The sequence below is a fragment of the Dermochelys coriacea genome, chromosome 2 (genome assembly GCF_009764565.3).
Source record: "Dermochelys coriacea isolate rDerCor1 chromosome 2, rDerCor1.pri.v4, whole genome shotgun sequence".
Lineage (NCBI taxonomy): Eukaryota > Metazoa > Chordata > Testudines > Dermochelyidae > Dermochelys > Dermochelys coriacea.
This window is the reverse complement of record NC_050069.1, coordinates 235,161,043-235,181,134: the sequence shown is the minus strand read 5'-3', so window position 1 is coordinate 235,181,134 and position 20,092 is coordinate 235,161,043. Positions and strand designations below refer to the sequence as shown.

General features: G+C 40.7%; 1 protein-coding gene across 1 annotated transcript in view; it reads right to left on the bottom strand.

The window, feature by feature from the left end:
• Positions 1–20,092, bottom strand: part of ARMC3 (armadillo repeat containing 3) — a 126,415-nt gene that overhangs the window by 55,224 nt on the left and 51,099 nt on the right. The window contains 3 exon segments of the mRNA XM_043509448.1: positions 14,360–14,465; positions 14,590–14,640; positions 14,643–14,741. Coding sequence (XP_043365383.1) covers positions 14,360–14,465; positions 14,590–14,640; positions 14,643–14,741 — 256 coding nt within the window.

Genomic DNA, 20,092 nt, shown 5'->3' with positions numbered 1-20,092 from the left:
GAATTAGATACAGTGCTTCTGTGTCAGCTAATTTCTAAGTTATCTGCAAAAAAACCTAGTGTTTTCAGGTGCCTAAGTAGCCCCTGGAATCGTGATTAATGTTGCCCCCTACCATCAAAATCTGACATGGCGCCCCTGTGTTTCTTGGTCTCCTTAGCAGTCTCCTTTGGTCAGAGTTGCTATGCGTCTTCCCCCATGGCTGCCCCAGGCTTCTAAGTAATGCTCCCCTATAGGGAGGCAGCTAGCTTCTGCCTCTTTGCCAGTCAGCCCTGAACTGAGCCAGGTTCTCGCCTTTTCCTCTTCCTCCAAGCCTAGCACTGGCTGCAGTTATAACAGGACAGGGCTAGCTGGTCTCATAGGTTTTCTTTAACCCTTTTCGTGCTGGTGTCATGTTTCTTGGCTTTACCACGAATATCTCCCCTTATTAGGTACTTCCGGTACTTCCAAGAACAGCGTGGACCTGCTCAATGTTCCTTCTAATTTTTGACAGGCCATGTGCACAAAAAAATTTCTTCTGTGCAAATTTTTGAAGCAGAGTTCAAATTTATGCGCCATGAAGCAAATGCGCCCAAGAGAGTAAAATGCTTATACATTTAAAAAGTTTTAATTTGCAATTTGAGATAAAAATAGTTTTACACCATGTTATTTTATAAATGTCATTTTTAAATACTTAGAAAAAGGAAATTTAACCATTCTTCATGAAGCAGAAGTTAATTTTAAGCATTATGCTTTATGATCTTTTTTACAGACAATCATGAGCATATATCAAGTACATATTAATCATGATCATTATCAGTCCACAGGTTTCTGCCCGTTGTGTCAACTTTCACCTGTCATTCTATACACATATCTGAAAAGATTTTGATAAACATATAATAAAGACAATTTAATAAGTATGCCATTATGTCAATTTATTTGGGTTTTCAGATAGAGACGTCATAAGTAAAAAAAGAAAAGCCATTTGTGTTTTAAATTTAAAATGTTCCTAAAAATATAAATAAATGATTATCAACCAAGAATAAGATATGTAATTACAAATGCATTTTAATTTCCTTATTGGTTGAAATGTCAAAGACTGCTGAACTAACCTTACTCTTTTTCCCTGTGATCTTTTTCATTTGCCCATTCAATACAAACTCTGTCCAGATCTATCAGTCCTCCATCCAGATGTTAACTCTTAATACACACCAGCATGTCAAAATTATCTACTTTACTTGTAAACGATTCCATAGTTTGTTTTTTAGAGTGGTTCATTAAGCTAAAGCCATGCTCACAGTCTGCACTTGATGCTAGGAATGTTCCTCCAATATCCATCAACTTTGCAAGATTCTGAAACTGTTTGTTCTGGTGAGCAAATGTCACGATATCCAGGAAATTTAAAACCAATTGGCTTGAGTGTCTTTCGGCTACTGCAAACTTTAAGTCATTGTACTGACTGACTATAACAATCTCTTCAGCAAGAAAGTCTTTGTATTTTGAACATAGGGATTTGACAGATGACGTTTTAAGAAATCCAACTTCCATACATCATTCCACATTCTTCCTGTTGAAAATTCTCTCCAAGCTCTGGCATCTCGACAATATACACAAACCACTCCATTGTCCTCATCATATGTGACTATTTCACGAAGTTTAACATGTTTTACACTATGTGACTTCAGTGTAACCGTCTCTATAGCCTCATCCAACATCCAGATTTAAATGAAGTCGTTGTTCTTTTACGCTTTAGATCTCTAGGCAGTGACATTTTGGGATTGATATTTTACTACATTGGTTTATTTAAAATTAATACTTTTAATATATGTCTACTATTTCAATGTGCTTAACAGCATGACTCGACACAAGGGCAAACAGGAGATCATTCAGGTCAGGATACTGGAAGTTTGTGCATAGCTCCGATCACGTCCATGCATCTGTGGCAAAAAAACGTGGGAAAATGGAGATGTGTGGGTCCTGACCGTCCAGATGTGATCAACTTTCCACGTTTGAAATGCTAGTGGGGAGGGATACGATTCATTGCCCTCCTTTCCCTTTCCCCCCCTTGACAGCTAGTAGAATCTGGCTGTGTTGATAGATGGCAGGCAAACAATGTCAAAAGTCGCCCATAAATGATATTTTGGCCTGGCTCCGATGTAGTATTTCATTTTTTGTGCACGCGGTGTTTCGCCGTGTCCACGGGGTTTAGGATCTGTGTGCATGCGCACAGTTTAGAGAGAACACACCTGCCCCTGCTGGTGTGACCCCCACCTCCACCAGTGTGACCTTGGATGTATGGTACAGGAGAAGTCATGCTGCATAGGGGAAGAGGGCACCTTTTTTAAGGAGATCTGTAAGAGGGACTGCAGTCCATTAGGGACTTTGTTTGCTCACTCACTGTTTGAGCCACTTGAATGTGGGGATAAGATTTTACATCACCATGCACACATTATAACAGAATGGTGCCTTGGGTCAACTCTGGGTTTGGGACCACCGAGCTCCGCAGCAGGTCTGAGCACACCCTGAGTCCACAAGCCCCACCACATCTACCAATATCTTATGGGTCTGGTCAACATTGCAGGGTTTCCTTGTCAAACTCAGGTCCCTTGGGTCCAAAACTTCTCAAAGCTGCACTCCATATAGAGGTAATCTCGAAACCAGGCCCTGGAAGACCACAAGCAAAACACGTGTCTTGGTGTTTGCTGTTATGACTGGGCCTTCCTCTGAGTATCTGGGAGGTCCCTCTGCATGAGATCCCCCTAGTTTGGGGACCAGTGATATTCCCTTCTTAAACTCTGGTGGGTCGGCAGTTTTTCAGTCTGAGGTGTGGGTCAAAGACTCTGCACTTTTGGTCCAAGGTATCCATAGGCCTCTTGATCGTCAGGCCACTCCTGAGTCCAGGTGAAGGGAGAGTAGGTTGAAGCCCCTCAAGATGCTGGTTTCCATGGCCCGCTCTATCATTTGGCAGTGTGGGACCCTTGGTCCCAGCAGGTCCCTGGTGGACTGTTAGTATCGGGTCTTGGCCACCAGACAATTTTCCATTAGATGAACAGTGTCACTCAGGGTTTTGGAATGATGTCACATCACTCATTGTTTTCCTACAGTGGGCAGTATCTGGGTGAACTGTTTGAATAGGACAAGCTTGGCAACCTGAGCACCCATCCTCATCTCATTGCTTCTGGGTAACCAAGTGGGGCCTTGGTCCCAGAGGGCACTGCTCATTGCGGAAGTGTTGCCAGCACATCTCTTCCACAATGTCCCAGGCATCAAGAATGGCTGCCTTGACCTGACCATACTCTAGTGCCACAACAGGGTCTCTAAAGCATGATACAATTGTGCCACCCCAGTTAGGCATGGAGCCAGCAAAATAGCTCTTTGGTTTAGGGGCCATCGGGCCACCATAGCCACTTGCTCAAAGATTTCAAGGAAGGCTTCAAGATTGTCATCAGGCGGCATCCTGGTAAGCCTGACAGGCAGTGGCCATGGCTAGGTTGAGGCTCACTGGCACTGCTGTATCAGATGGCTGTAGTATCACAACCACCTGCTGTACCAGCTGCTGCTGCTGCTATTGGGCTGCTAAATTGTGGAACAGCAGCTGCTGCTGGTTGGCCATTTGTTGGAACACTTGTTGCTGATGATGATGATGCGCATTCTGATTGGCCATTTATTTTAGCAGCTGATCCATCTCCATTAAGTTATGGGAGGAGGTGTTTTCATGAGAGTGTTTCCCCCGTGCCCAGACTTCCTTATGCAGGGACTAGGGCATCTGCCTTCATTCTCTACCAATTTTGTAATAGGATGCATGTAGGCCCAGTGGCCTAGTGATTGGAACACCTGACTTCTGGCCCCTTGCTTCCCTAGCAGAGGCACTTCAGTCCTTAAGAAGGGACCCTATGGAAGCAACGCTTCCCAGCAAAGAGTCTAAGCCCCTTGACTATTTCCCACCCCTGTCCCTTCAATTTGGGGTGTGGCCCCTGTAGTCCAAACAGTCTGGAGAGGCTCAACTCTGTTGTACCATGGGTACTGTGCTATATAATTAATTATGTTTTGGCTATATCCATGTTTTATAGTAAAAATTAAGGTATTAAAATAAATGAACAGAATAGTGAATACTAGTATTAGCCATTTTGTTTTTATGTCTTGTAAGTAACAGACAGGGTTTTATCTGTGTCTATGTTAATTAAATTAGAGAAATTTCGGAGGGCCAGGCCCCAATGTGGGGAAAAATTAGTTACAAAATTTAGTAAGCTCTAATTTACAATGCCTTTCTTGTTCAACATAAAACACTGCTATTTGTTACCTTTTGAAGGTCTCTGCAAAAAACTGTGTGAATGAAGAATGTATGCATCAGGGAAAAATAAGGTGTGAAAGGCATTTTTGAAGCCAGATGGCCAAGGAAAAAAAAGTGAAGTGAACAGACTGAAAAAACTCAAAAACGCCAGAGAACCATCAATGAGCATCCATGGTTGAGAAGGGGCAAATTAATGGCCTGATGTAAAGGCTGGCATCCTTAAAACATAAAATAATTAATTAAATCAAAAATAGACAGAATGACCCTCCTGGAGGTGTTTTGGGCCATAAAAAAATAACATCCACTGAAAATTAACCGCTCATAAACTGACACAGCAAAATCCATAGACTTCAATGGAGAAAAAGGACTATAAGAACAGAGTGCTTAGCCTTGGGGCTTTGGGTTCATCTTGCCAACAACTCCAGAAGCATTGGATCGTGACCGACAGAGCCCAGCTCCCCTCTGTGACCAGTTTGGCTGGCCACTACATTAATCCAGATTCTGAACTGGTAACTATAAACATTGACCGGCGGGACTGTGTAAATGTGATGTATGTGACTAAAAAGCATATGCTAACTGCTGTATTCTCAATAAATACGGCTTGTTGCCTTTTCCCCTATAAAAAAAATCTGGTGTGCTTTGTATAAGCATAACATTTTTGGTGGAGAATGCAAAAGGGGAAGAATATGTTCTATAATAGTTGAAAATACTGCTAAGAAGATATACCATAACCTTAAAAGTGATCAATCATTCAGGTGTGCACACCCCCAGTCATAGAGATATCGGGCAGTAAAGAGGGAACCATTTGTGGTTAACATTGTCTTCACCGTTGGTATTCTATGAATTGAGAATTTTGATGGTTAAAAGGTATACACACCCTCAGTCGTAGCATGGCTAAGCAATAGAAGAAAGGTTTAACAGTCCTTTCTCCACCCGGGTTGCTGGGGGGAAAATAATTGGAGGTGTGTATACCCCCAATCGTAGTAAAGTCGGGCAGTAGGAGGAGGACTTAGAGAACCTCGCTCCAAACTGAAAAATCCTAGGTGCATACACCCTCAGCTGTATCAAAACTGAGCACAAGAGGAGAACTTAGTGTTTTTTGCTCTGATCCTGGGAGGGATTTTTATGTTTGGTGTATGAACCCTTGGTGGTAGTAATCCAAGTGATACAGAGGGAGGCTTAGCGTCTCTCCCTCTGGCCTGGAACGGGTTAAATTTCTAAGTCCCGGCACTGGCATGGTCAACAGGAGTGAAAAAAGGAATTTGTAAGCCTGGACACTGGTATGGGCAATACAAAATCTTAAAAGTAATTAAAAATACCAACCAATTACCTTAAATACAAAATACTCAAACGAAAGGCTATCAAAACAAAAAACTCAATAATAGTGGGGGATTTCAATTATCCCCATATTGACTGGGTACATATCACCTCAGGACAAAATGCAGGGACAAAATTTCTCGATACTTTAAATGACTGCTTCTTGGAGCAGTTGGTACAGGAACCCACAAGGGGAGAGGCAATTCTCCATCTAGTCCTGAGTGGAGCACAGGATCTGGTCCAAGAGGTAACTATAACAGGACCACTTGGAAATAGTGACCATAATATAATAACATTTAACATTCTTGTGGTGGGAAGAACACCTCAACAGCCCAACACTGTGGCATATAATTTCAGAAAGGGGAACTATGCAAAAATGAGGAGGTTAGTTAAACAGAAACTTAAAGGTACAGTGACTAGAGTGAAATCCCTACAAACTGCATGGACACTTTTCAAAGACACCATAATAGAGACTCAACTTAAATGTATACCACAAATTAAAAAACACAGTAAAAGAACTAAAAAAGAGCCACCGTGGCTTAACAACCATGTAAAAGAAGAAGTGAGAGATAAAAAGGCATCTTTTAAAAAGTGGAAGTTAAATCCTAGTGAGGTAAATAAAAAGGAGCATAAACACTGCCAAATTAAATGTAAAAATATAATAAGAAAAGCCAAAAAGGAGTTTGAAGAACAGCTAGCCAAAAACTCAAAACATAATAACAAAATGTTTTTAAGTACATCAGAAGCAGGATGCCTGCTAAACAACCAGTGGGGCCCCTGGATGATCGAGATACAAAAGGAGCACTTAAAGACGATAAAGTCATCGCAGAGAAACTAAATTAATTCTTTGCTTCAGTCTTGACAGCTGAGGATGTTAGGGAGAGTCCCAAACCTGAGCCGTCTTTTGTAGGTGACAAATCTGAGGAATTGTCACAGACTGAAGTGTCACTAAAGGAGGTTTTGGAATGAATTGAGAAACTTAACAGTAATAAGTCACTGGGACAAGATGGCATTCACCCAAGAGTTCCGAAAGACCTCAAATGTGAAACTCGGGAACTATTAACTATGGTTTGTAACCTATCCTTTAAATCAGCTACTGTACCCAATGACTGGAAAATAGCTAATGTAACGCCAATCTTTAAAAAGGACTCTAGAAGTGATCCTGGCAATTACAGACCGGTAAATCCAACGTCAGTACCAGCCAAATTAGTTGAAACAATAGTAAAGAATAAAATTGTCAGACACATAGAACATCATAAATTGTTGCGCAAAAGTCAACATGGTTTCTGTAAAGGGATGTCTTACTAATCTTACTAGTCTTACTTCATGTCTTACTAATCTATTAGAGTTCTTTGAGGGAGTCAACAAACATGTGGACAAGGGGGATCCAGTGGACATAGTGTACTTAGATTTCCAGAAAGCCTTTGACAAGGTCCCTCACCAAAGGCTCTTACGTAAATTAAGTTGTCATGGGATAAGAGGAAAGATCCTTTCATGGACTGAGAACTGATTAAAAGACAGGGAACAAAGGGTAGGAATAAATGGTAAATTTTCAGAATGGAGAGGGGTAACTAGTGGTGTTCCCCAAGGGTCAGTCCTAGGACCAGTCCTATTCAACTTATTCATAAATGATCTGGAGAAAGGGTTAAACAGTGAAGTGGCAAAGTTTGCAGATGATACTAAATTGCTCAAGATAGTTAAGACCAAAGCAGACTGTGAAGAACTTCAAAAAGATCTCTCAAAACTAAGTGATTGGGCAACAAAATGGTAAATGAAATTTAATATGGATAAATGTAAAGTAATGCAGATTGGAAAAAATAACCCCAACTATACCTACAGTATGATGGGGGCTAATTTAGCTACAACTAATCAGGAGAAAGATCTTGGAGTCATTGTGGATAGTTCTCTGAAGATGTCCATGAAGTGTGCAGTGGCAGTCAAAAAAGCAAATGGGATGTTAGGAATCATTTAAAAAGGGATAGATAATAAGACAGAGAATTATTGCCCTTATATAAATCCATGGTACACCCACATCTTGAATACTGCGTACAGATGTGGTACCCTCAGCTCAAAAAAAGATATACTGGTATTAGAAAAGGTTCAGAAAAGGGCAACTAAAATGACTAGGGGTTTGGAACAGGTCCCATACGAGGAGAGATTAAAGAGGCTAGGACTTTTCATCCTGGAAAAGAGGAGACTAAGCGGGGGGTATGATAGAGGTATACAAAATCATGAGTGGTGTGGAGAAAGTGAATAAGGAAAAGTTATTTACTTGTTCCCATAATATAAGAAGTAGGGGCCACCAAATGAAATTAATGGGTAGTAGGTTTAAAACAAATAAAAGGAAGTTCTTCTTCACTCAGCACACAGTCAACCTGTGGAACTCCTTGGTTGAGGAGGTTGTGAAGGCTAGGATTATAAACAGGGTTTAAAAGAGAACTGGATAAATTCATGGACGTTAAGTCCATTAATGGCTATTAGCCAGGATGGGTAAGGAATGGTGTCCCTAGCCTCTGTTTGTCAGAGGGTGGAGATGGATGGCAGGAGAGAGATCACTTGATCATTACCTGTTAGGTTCACTCTCTCTGGGGCACGTGGCATTGGCCACTGTTGGTAGACTAGATACTGGACTGGATGGACCTTTAGTCTGACCCAGTATGGCCATTCTTATGTTCTTATGAAAGGAGTCCCCTAAGGAAAATGCTCAGGTAGAGCCAAAAAAGCTGCCATGTGTGCAAAAAATTACCCCTTTTAAACAAATCTTGCAGAAATTTGGCCGCAGCCCATGAACAAAACAAGCAATAGCCGATGTCCATACCATAGCCAATTTAGAAGACCAACTGGCAAAATATTTGTTGATTTATAAACCTTTCGACCCCAATAAAAAGGGATTTGGCTGCACTCCGGCTATTGTGGAAAGCCTGTAATGAGGCATTCCTCCGGCTGGTCAATTGCCAAGCAAAAAACACTGCACTGCATGAAAAGCTCGGTGCGAGTAAGCAAAACGCAAATAAATGGAAAGTATAGACTACAGGGGTCCACGGCCAATTGGACATGCTTAAGGACGCTGTACAAAAACTAAAAGCAAGGGGAAAAGAATAAAATAAAATCACAAAAAAAACCCAAGTCCTACAGGGCATAGTAAAGAAACTAATATTAAACAAGGCAGAGCTCCTGCACGTCATAATCGCTGCAAATTGTTTATCAAGCAGCTTAAGCAGAAGCTAGGCTTCACAACCCACCAAGTTGCAGCAGTCACAGCAAAAGAATGGGATCATACACTGTCCATGGTAAACCCTGACTGTAGGAAGAAATATGGGACCCCAGGGAAACCTAGGAGGAAAATATATGAAATAGTCCGCAAAAAAGTATACACAATGGATGCATTCCCATGGCCCCAGTAGCGGCGATCCAACATATCACGCTGATAACTCCCATAGTGGTGGGAGTAGCACAACCGTTACCACAGTTCCAGAATCGGCCACCGACTTAAAGACAATGGCTGACATTTGGGGATCCTGAACCGAGACATCTTTTCTAGATGGTGTACCAATGCAGTTTTACTTGCAAAAAGGGAAGGGCTAACTACCCTGGAAGTCTATCAACTCATGTGGGTATGTGCAGCCCCGGAAATTAGGTTGCTGGATAGGTTGGTAGTCACCGACAACATTGGTTTCCTGGGTCTAATGGCAACATTTGGGGAACCGATAGGCAGGCGTAACTTTATAGCACAAGTTGTAGTCTCCATCCAGGAGCCTAATGAGGACCCCGAGAATTATTTAATCCGGTGGGCTCTGATTCAAGTAATGGCTGGCCTGGTAGCAGTTGACGATGCCACCCCAATAAATGAGCTAGCATTCAGTGTCCAGTCCTAAAAGACTGCGCTGCCTCTTTAGCCCCGTATTACCCTGGTAAACTTGCAGTTTGGCAGAATAACCACCCAGCCAACCTGGGGAAGCTAATGGGATTGGTCCAACAAATAACCACTCACTCTGGACCACAATCCAGTATACATATATTATATATATAGATACACACACACACACACACAGTCTCTTATGTGGTGGCAATAAAACCAGCAGTTACCTATACAAACAAAAGTGATACAAAAGGGATCAGTGGGAATATGCTAGGGGTCGTTCCCAAAGACGAGGGAATAGGGGTCAGCAGGGGGATTGGGTATACCCAGATCTCTGACAATATCAAACCAACACCTCTAGGCATTAAAAAAGCATTAAAAAAATGGTAAGCCATACCAAAAAAATTGACCAGACAAGCTGCCTCTAATTCTAGCAGCTATTCGCAGCAGCAACAGGCTAAAAATCAAAATCCAGCCTTTTCAAATTACGTTTGGACAATCAATGCACCTTATAAATAACACTACACACCTAACACAAAATAAAAAAAAAATCTCTAATGTAATACAGCGTAAATATTTACAGTGGCTTAAGCAGCTGCAAAATACCAAAACCACTCTCCAATATAGGGTTAATCAAGCTATCAAACAAAAAAAAATCCATGCACAAAACCATACTAAAACAGCCCTATAAAAAACAAAAAATCAAACCATACATTTCAAATTAAAAAAAAGGGGGCCACGCACTAAAAATCAAAACAAACAAAACCCTATTCTATAGTGGACCACCTCAGCCCACTAGTATACAGTATTAAAAAAAAACCTAAAATGGATACGTCTCACAAATTAAATTTTTTGCATACGTAATAATGTCTTAAACTTTTTACAAAAAAACCCTCCTAAAATTCAAAACATAAAGCGCTGGCTCAACCACTACTACCCTCCAAATCCATAAAACCCCAGTATAAGGTTTAGCAGTCCCTGTTCTTGGGGGCCTGTATGTCACAGATATTTAAAAATATCTTAGGAAAGCCCACCACAATCTCTTCCCTGGTCAAAAATAATTCCCTCCTAACTAATCAAACATAAATCTCCATCAAAAAAACAAAAATCCTCTTAAATACAAATACAAATCAAACCCTAAGGCCACTAAAAAATACCAATATTTATGCCTGGAACGGGGAAGTGGAACTTAAAGTTTACCTTATAAACATCACAAAAACAGCTAAAATTAAAAAATAAAACTGCCTTAGCCATAAAATGCACTAAAATGCAAATTCTCAATTTAGCATCACTCGAACATAAAATGTTCTGGGTAATATCAATAAATATTAAAGTACTAAAACACCTTTTAAAACAAGCACAACAAAAATCTTTATTTAATGCCTATAAGCATAAATAAATACAATATGTCTCCAGCATAATTAAGTCTAAACTGCTACTAAAAAAAATTATTATCAAAATTGCCCATCAACAATCTATAAAGGCAAAGCTATGAAAAGCCAGTCCACTACCAAAATTGACCATGGGATCTTTCTAGTTACCTCGCATTATGGGTCAATCGGTCAACCCCCCCCGCAAAAAAACCCTACTAAATACACAACAGTGTACAAAGTGGGACCCTCGTAAATGGGTATGCCTCTCTCTGCCTGCCACCATAAAACCATGCAATAAAAATACATCGTTAAGCACATACATTTAAAATAAACTTAAAAAATGTAACACGTGTTTTATATAATGAACAATGTGTATGTGTTATACCCTAAAAAACAACATTTAAAAAAATAAAAGTATTAGCCAACCACCAGTAAATAAGTGTAAATGCGATGCTAGCACTTTATACACCAATAGCCACACTTATTAACTCCGTAAGCTAAAAAAAAGTCCAAAGTACCGTAATCACCCCCTTGATTAACTTCTCCATCTCCCTTGGTTTAAATTGGCAAAAATTAGCTAATCATCTGCTTCTAAAAGCAAAAATAACTCAGTTTTTGAAAGAAAAAAACCCAACCCCCAAAAATATAAAAAAACAAATTCTCCAAACAACACATGCAAATAAAACATAATTAAAATCGCTAATTCTAAAAAAAAAAACCTCACTGCATATCATTGGTATAATGTTTTTACAAGCTGGTCTCCCACTTCCAAAGGTATATTGTCAATCATGCTTCATCCATTGTTAATTGTATTGGTACTATCCTGTGTTTGCCTAATTAAAATGTTCTGTATGTGTTGCTAAATAAAAAAAATGTTTATAAATTTGCAACCACAACCTCAAATTGCCTCCTAATACATTGCTATAAAACAATTATATAAAATATGACCCACTCAAAAATTGTTCTCAAAGGGTCAAAAGGGAAATTATGTTGTACTATGGGTACTGTGCTATATAATTAATTATATTTTGGCTGTATACATTGTATGTTTTATAATAAAAATTAAAATACTAAAATAAATAAATAAAATAGTAAATACTAATATTAACCATTTTCTTTTTATGTCTTGTAGGTAACAAACGAAGTTTTGTCTGTGTCTATGTTAATTAAATTTAAAACATTTCAAAAGCCCAAGCCTCAGTATGAAAAAAATAATTACAAAATTTAGTAAGGTCTAATTTACAATGCCTTTCTTGTTCAACATAAAACACTGCGATTTGTTACCTTTTAAAGGTCTCTGCAAAAAATTATTTGCATAAATAAAAAAATGTATGCATCTATCTATCTATATATACATATAAATAAAGGCCATTTTTAAAGCCAAATGGCCAAAAAAAACCCACCAAAACCCCTCAAAAACTCCAAAAAAATCAATGTGTTAAAAAGGGGCAAATTAACAACCCTAAAGTAAAGGCTAGCATCCTTAAAACACAAAATAATTAATTAAATCAAAACCAAACAAAATAACCCTCCCAAAGGTGTTTTAAGCCATCAAAAAAATAACACCCACTAAAAATAATCAATCATAAACTAAGACAGCAAAATCTATAAACTTTAACAACAACAAAAAACTATAAAAACAAAATGTATTGCCACAGGGCTTTGGGTTCGTCTTGCCACGACTCCAAAAGCATCAAATCGCAACCAACAAGCCCAGCTCCCTCTGGAACCAATCTGGCTGGCCACTAAATCAATCCAAACTCTAAACATCTACTGGCAAAACTGTGTGCATGATGTGTGTGTAACTAAAAAGCATATGCTAACTGCTGTATTCTCAATAAATGCAGCGTATTGCCTTTTCCCCTATAAAAAATCGTGTGTGCTTTCTATAAGCATAACAGCTCAAGTAGCATCCCATTTTGGACCTTTTGTAGCATCTTGCCACAGCCTTAGGTCCCTCTGGGCATAGGCGCCAACTTTTCCAGATGCCAGTGGGAGCTCTCCCCCACCCCTGCCCCACTTCCATCACAACCCCTTCCCCAAAGTCCCTGCCCCGCCTCTGTCTCTTCCCGGAGCGCACCTCATTCCCCTTCCTCCCCCCAAGCGCTTCCCGACGGGAAACAGCTGTTTCATGCCGCAAGCGCTGGGAGCTAAGGGGAGAAGCAGAGCAGCAGCGCACTCAGGGGAGGAGGCGGCGTGGAGGTGAGCTGGGGCCAGGGAGGCGGGGCTGGGAGCTGCCAGTGAGTGCACAGCACCCACCAATTTTTCCCTGTGAGGGCTCCAGCCCCGGAGCACCCATGGAGTCGGCGCCTATGCCTCTGGGCAGGGTGGACATAAAATTGGAGGGGTCTAACTTCAAAATGTCTCTATAGTTCAGTCACACCATTCGCTCACTAGGTGGGTGCTCCTTGGTCTCCTCAGCAGTTTCCCTCAGTCAGGGACGCAGTGCTTCTTCCCCGGTGGCTACCACTCTTTAAGTTAGCCACTATGCTGTTCTTGTCACACCAAAACATATATGTTGCTGTTGGCTTTATGATTTAATACTCTGGGGACTTATAAGAAGGAACTATTACATAACTAATAAAATGGTTCTATTCTCATTAGTCCCATTTGTGACTAGAATATCCTCAACATCATTACCCAGCAAATACACATCATTTAAAGATATATCTGCATTCCCATTAAATGTATTTACTTTCAGTGTTTTACAAGTGAGACAAAAAAACAAAAACAAAACTAAAAACAAACAATAAACAAACCCAGTTCTAGGATGAATATGGATTACAGTATCTCAGGCTGGATTTTTTTTTCCAAATTAAAAAAAGGGTTAGTATTTTTTAATTATATGAATATAAAACAAATGGGGCCAGATTCTCAGCTGGTGAGCTGGAGCTATGCTGATTTGTATCAGTGAAGGGTTTGGCCTTATCATTCATGAGTCCAAAGTTACTCTTTGGCTCATCTATGACTCAGAAAAGAGTTTCATTTATAAGTGAAGTTAGCAAGTAATTATAGTCACACAGCATTCATCCTGCATATCCATTTAATGTAAGTTATTGCTTTCTGATCTGCATAGCAGACCTAAGATCAGATTCACCAGTCCATCTAAGGTTGGTGCAGGACTGTGTGATAACAGAAAAGTAAATTTAACAGTTTTACATTCCCCTGATCCTTGATCTATGCATAGATCAGCTCAGCCAAAGGCTGCTGTAATTTACATCGGCTGCCCAGGGCCTCAATGAACAGTTTCTGCGGCTGGACACTACCACAGTGTAGGGATGTCCTGACCACATCCCTTACATTGGGAACTAACGGGGGTGGCATAGAACTGCAACACCAGCTCATCATCATCAAGAGATTCCCCTGGCAGCTGCAGCAGCTTAAAGTCTGGCCTCTTGGCTACAATACTGTGCTCTCTTTTATGTATGTGTAACTCACACTGACATTGACTAGAGATCTAGGACATTGACTGGAGAATTTTTTAAAAATCAAAGTATGTCCAGATTAGTATTTTACACAGTTATTTACAAATTGCACACTTACCTTGCATTGCTAGGACTGGCTGTTGTCAGATTAGCCAGAGCTATGGCAGCACCTTCTTTTACTTCTTCATTCTCACTGCTTAGCAACTGAACTAGCTGGGGAATCCCTTTAAAAAAATAATTGTACATATGTTGCTTTAAATAACCCATGGGAAACTGTAAAACGATAATATGGTCCTTACAAAATGGAGCTTAATGGAGCTAATTCCATCTCCTCCCCAATTTACTCACCTTGGATTCCAAAAGCATCTTTGCTTGCTAAACTCTCACACATAGCAGAATAGCTTGAGAAGCAGCAGCTTTAGCACCATCGTTGTCAGTTCCCAAAAGGGTTACAAGGCACTTTTCAATCTCTTCTTCATGCAAAATTTTTCTATTTTCAGCTTTACACAAAACAAACAAAAAATAGCATTAATCTTCATAGAAATATGATTGCAACTGAGAACGACATCTATTTGATCTCACATATTTGTTCCTTGCTTTTGATACAAATGAGAGACTAAAGCCTAGTGTGTGGCATCACAGTTCAAGGCAATTGCACCTATATTCCTCCCTCCTGGTCCTCCAAGAGCACTCACTCTAGCTCCTGGTTCCACAGCTGTCACCTCTCCTGGGAAGAGATCCACATTAAAAGGCAAGGGAGATAAAAAGGATGCATTTTAATAACCAGCTTTAAACATAATAACCAAATTCAGTAGAGAGTTTGTTCCCTGATTGTGCAGACTCAGTGATTCAGCTTTCACATTTTCTCTGTTTACTACAGTCATACTCTTTAAGGGATAAATTCTTCCCTCAGTTAATGCTAATAAGAGTCATGTACATGAAATTTAAAAGCAAATATACAAGTAAAAGAACAATTAAGCTGTGTACTTGATGGTTCCCATACCAGTCACCGTATTATATGGACCAAACAAAAGGCAAGGGCAGATAAAGTGCAACTCATAATTCTTCATTAAAATGCAGCTTTAAAGAAAATGTTAAAAGGATTTGGGGCTCAATCTTGCCCTATGCTGCACTGACATGCCGGGGCAAGGAAGAGTGCACAGGAAGTGTCTTCCTACTCTACAAGTAGCAGCACAGGATCTTTCCACAGCACTCAAAGGAGGGCTGGCCAATAAGCGTGCAGAACTCACCTACCCCAAAATAGGTGTGGTCTGAAGTTCAGCTCCCTCCCTTCACCCAGCAAGTCTACATGTTGCTGTCAGCAGCCCTGTTCAGGGTAACAATAAAGTGCACACTAGAGTGCATCCTCCCTGACTGGCAGGACTCTGTAGCAAAGGAAACACTGGGTAGCATATCTGCTGCTCTTCATCACTGTAATCACTAGGGCTGAGAGCCAACAAAACACTCAAACATGTGCATAACCCATGCTTGTGAGTAGTCCCATTGACAGCAATAGGGCTACTTATGTGCTTAAAGTTATGCATATGGGGTAAAATTTTCAAAAGTTCATAAGTGATTCAAGAGCTCAAATTCCATTGACTTTCAATGAGACAGATATATAAATCGCTAGCCACTTTTGACATTTTAAATAGTTGCCACAACTATTTAAATCCTTTGCTGAATCAGAGCCTAGGGCAAGATGCAGCCCGCAATCTGTGGTCTAACAGAAAAAAGAAGATAATTTTAATATTATCTAAAACATCTAAATTCATTTTATAAATTTATTATTTTATGTTATTTAAAATTGTTCTTCTCAATGAAAACGGAACTTCTGTGATAGCTTTGGTTTGGCTTAAAAAAAATTCTCAATTTGACCAAAAAGCTAATGAAAACTAGATTTTCAATCAAGCCCTATTACTGCAGAAATGGCTCAATGCATACATATCACAAGGCTATCTGTTTTTTCTTTTCCAGACAGTTTCTACATATTTTATACTCATCAAAGCTACATAATCTACATCACAAAGTATAATACACAAAAAACTCAAATATTGGGAGAATTTTAAGCAACAGCAGAAAGAAACTTGGCACAGCAATGATGTGTAACAGCCAACTCTCTCAAGAGGGCATTAAATGGGTTTACAGACTGATTTGACAAATAATAGACTTTGCTTCCGACCTTTGCTTGCCAAACTAGTCCGTAATCCCTAATAACGCTCTCTAGGGGGTCTTCTTGCTTCAGTAATTGTTTTGATATGGCAATTTATCATTGCTATATGGAATTTTTGTATTTTTTTAAAATGCTATTCTTATTTTTCCAAATGCCATGTGTGATTAAGGATAAACATTTTTTTCATATATAGATAAAAAATATATTTACTGCCTACATGAAGGCAAATCAAGAACATTAATATTCTGCAGTAGTTCCTTTAAAACTAGTAAATATAGCCATTTTCAAATGTATTAGAATAATCTAGAACAGCAGATTTTGATTTGACTTTATTGTATACTATTACAGTGTACATATGAAGAAAATTATTAACATTTTAAGTTTCATTTTCCAATTGTATTCTAAGGAGAAATATTTCTGGCTGACCCTATCTCTGTTTGCACGAGCTTGTCCATTTGGGTTTTATTATGGGCCTTTTATGTACAATAAAGCAGCATCATTTTGCACCAAAGCACTTCTCATGTTCAGATGCTAACACCATATTTGTAGTGATAAATCTCTTGACCCTGGAATTATTTGAATTTCTTGATCTAATACTACACAGAGCTATCAGACACAGGCAGCCCAGCAGAGTCTGGAGGACCAACACCTCAACCTGTTTTTGAGCACTGAGCCCATCATGAACTAATTCTTGTTTAGGTTGTTTTGTTTTTTTTTACTACTCCTCATTTTTACCCCAAAACTAGGAAGAAAGAGCCCAATACACTATTGCTCTGCACCTTCTGTAATAATTTATACCTAAGCAAAGTTAGGTCAAAGTGGATGAAAAATACTACTAAAATACTACTACTAAATTACAATTACAGAATTTTAAATATTTTTTGTTCTCACTTTGCACTCATGTAAATGACTGCATTATTTGTGAGACAACAGTGAATCAGGGTCAAAGTTTGCAATCCATAACTCTGGATGTACAAAATAAAAGCCCTGCAAAGGAACTGTATTAAATACAGAATTTTGTGGCACAACAAAGCACAGTGATTAAACTGCCAGTTTGGCCTTATATAAACAGAACACTGAACTAAAGATGGTGTCCAAAATTTAATAAAATATTTATCCCACTTAAGTTGCTTTGTTCATACAGTGTAACCCTTTGTGACATCTTCCCAAAAAAGAAAAGCTAAGGCAAATACTTTTTTGAAGGGTGACATGCAAAAAAATAATGTGTTTACACTAGCATCACATCCATCAGGAAAAAAGCAACTTCAGCTACAGCTGCCAACACTACTTATTTCAGAAACTGACACTGGTTTATAGCTAACTGTTGCTGTCAGAAAATAGATACATGTACCATCATAACAAAGGTACAATTTTCCATTTTAATGCAAGGCCATAATTCTTTTTCTCTACCCTGCTGGAAATGTTCTCAAAATCCAGCTGTGTTCACCAAACCTGCAAAGGGCAGATTACTGTATAGTTATAACAGATTTTAATGATGAAGTCACATGCCGACTCAGAACTATAATGCACTATATTGGATTTCTGCCCAAGAAGTCATGCACTTACATTTTAATCAGAGTAATAATCGAGTACTATACTAGACACTAGGCATACTACTAACGCAATGAATTTACAAATGTTGCATGTTTAGTACATTTACAGTACAAAAAAATCCCCAAAACACAATTGCATACTGTTGATTCCGATTTTCCCCTACACTGTTCCTGGTAATTGCTACTGTTCCACTTTTTCTTCAGCTGAGAAGTTAACTTTAGATCATGAACCTTGCTAGCAGCAATGTATTTAACATCTCCCTCTCTCCCTGGTGCCATGTCTAGGAGCTAATATATTGGACAAAAAGAAAAGGAGGACTTGTGGCACCTTAGAGACTAACAAATTATTTGAGCGTAAGCTTTCGTGAGCTACAGCTCGCTTCATCGGATGCATGCAGTGGAAAATACAGTGGGGAGATTTATATACACAGAGAACATGAAACAATGGGTGTTACCATACACACTGTAACGAGAGTGATCAGGTAAGGTGAGCTATTACCAGCAGGAGAGCTGCTCACCTTACCTGATCACTCTCGTTACAGTGTGTATGGTAACACCATTGTTTCATGTTCTCTGTGTATATAAATCTCCCCACTGTATTTTCCACTGCATGCATCCGATGAAGCGAGCTGTAGCTCACGAAAGCTTACGCTCAAATAAATTTGTTAGTCTCTAAGGTGCCACAAGTCCTCGTTTTCTTTTTGCGGATACAGACTAACACGGTTGCTACTCTGAAACCTGTCAATATATTGGACAATTTCACACTAGCCCAGGATAACACGCTGTGCCTTCACCTAACTTTCAACCACCCTAAATCCTAGTTTTGAGACAAATATTCTTATTTTCTTGTCAATCCTCTATTTTTCTAACTTGTTTCATCTACACCAATGGTTACCAACCAGTCAATCGCGATCGACTGGTCGATCCTAAAGGATCTCCCAGTCGATTGTGATCTCCAGCAGCGCAGCGGGGCTGCCGCTAAGACAGGTTCCCTGCCTGCCCGGGCCCCACGCCACTCCCGGAAGCGGCCAGTCCGGCCCCGGAGCCCCAGGGGCAGGGGTCTCCCTCCACATGCTGCTCCTGCCTGTAAGCACCGTCCCCGTAGCTCCCATTGGCTGGGAACGGGGAGCTGTGGCCAATGGGAGCTGTGGGGGTGGTGTTTGCAGAGAGGGCCAGTGAGTGGAGCCACGTGCCGCCCCCCCTCCCCAGGGCCGCAGGGGTGTGTTGGCCCTTTCCATGAGCAGTGTGGGGCCAGGGTATGCAGGGAGCCTGCCTTAGCGACAGCCATGTACACGACTGACCGGGAGACACCGGAGGTAAGTGCTGCCCAGCGGAAGGCCGCACCCCAAGCCCCAGCCCTGAGCCCCTCCTGGGCCAGCACCCCAAACAAGACCTGAGCCCTCTCCCAGAACCAGCACCCCATACCCCTTCCTGCACTCCAACCCCTTGCCCCATCCCTAACCCCCCTCCCAGAGCCAGCACCCCATACTCCCTCCTGCACCCCGAAGCTCCAGCCCCAAGCCCCCTCGCAGAGCCAGCACCCCAAACCAGCCCTGAGCCCTCTCCCAGAGCCAGCACCCCGTATCTCCTCCTGCATCCTTACAGTCTTCCCCAGTCCAGAGCCCCTCCTCCACCCAAACTCCCTCCCAAAGCTTGCATCCCTCACTCCCTCCTGCACCCGAAACCCCTGCCCCAGGCTCAGCCCAGAGCCCCCTCCCACACTGCAAGCCCCTCAGCCCCAGCCCAGAGCCCGCAGCCCCTCCCGAACTCCAGCCCCCTACCCCAGTCCGGTGAAAATGAGTGAGGGTGGGGGAGAGCGAGTGACAGAGAGAGGTGGGAGGGGCTTGCAGAAGGGGTGGGGCAGATCCTGGGTTGCCCTTAAATTCAAAAAATGATTTTGGGCATAAAAAGGTTGGAGACCACTGATCTACACCATATATCGTAGTCTGAAGAAGAGACCAAGCCTTTATACTGAACCCATTGATTGCGTTTGTAAAGAAAGGTAACGAGAAGATGAATCATCACTGACAGTTATATCCAAGGAAATAAGATTGTATGATACAGTAATAATTATGGGTAGTTCTTGTCAGCATGTGTTTTAGGAATGTCATACTATAGATGTTAAAAC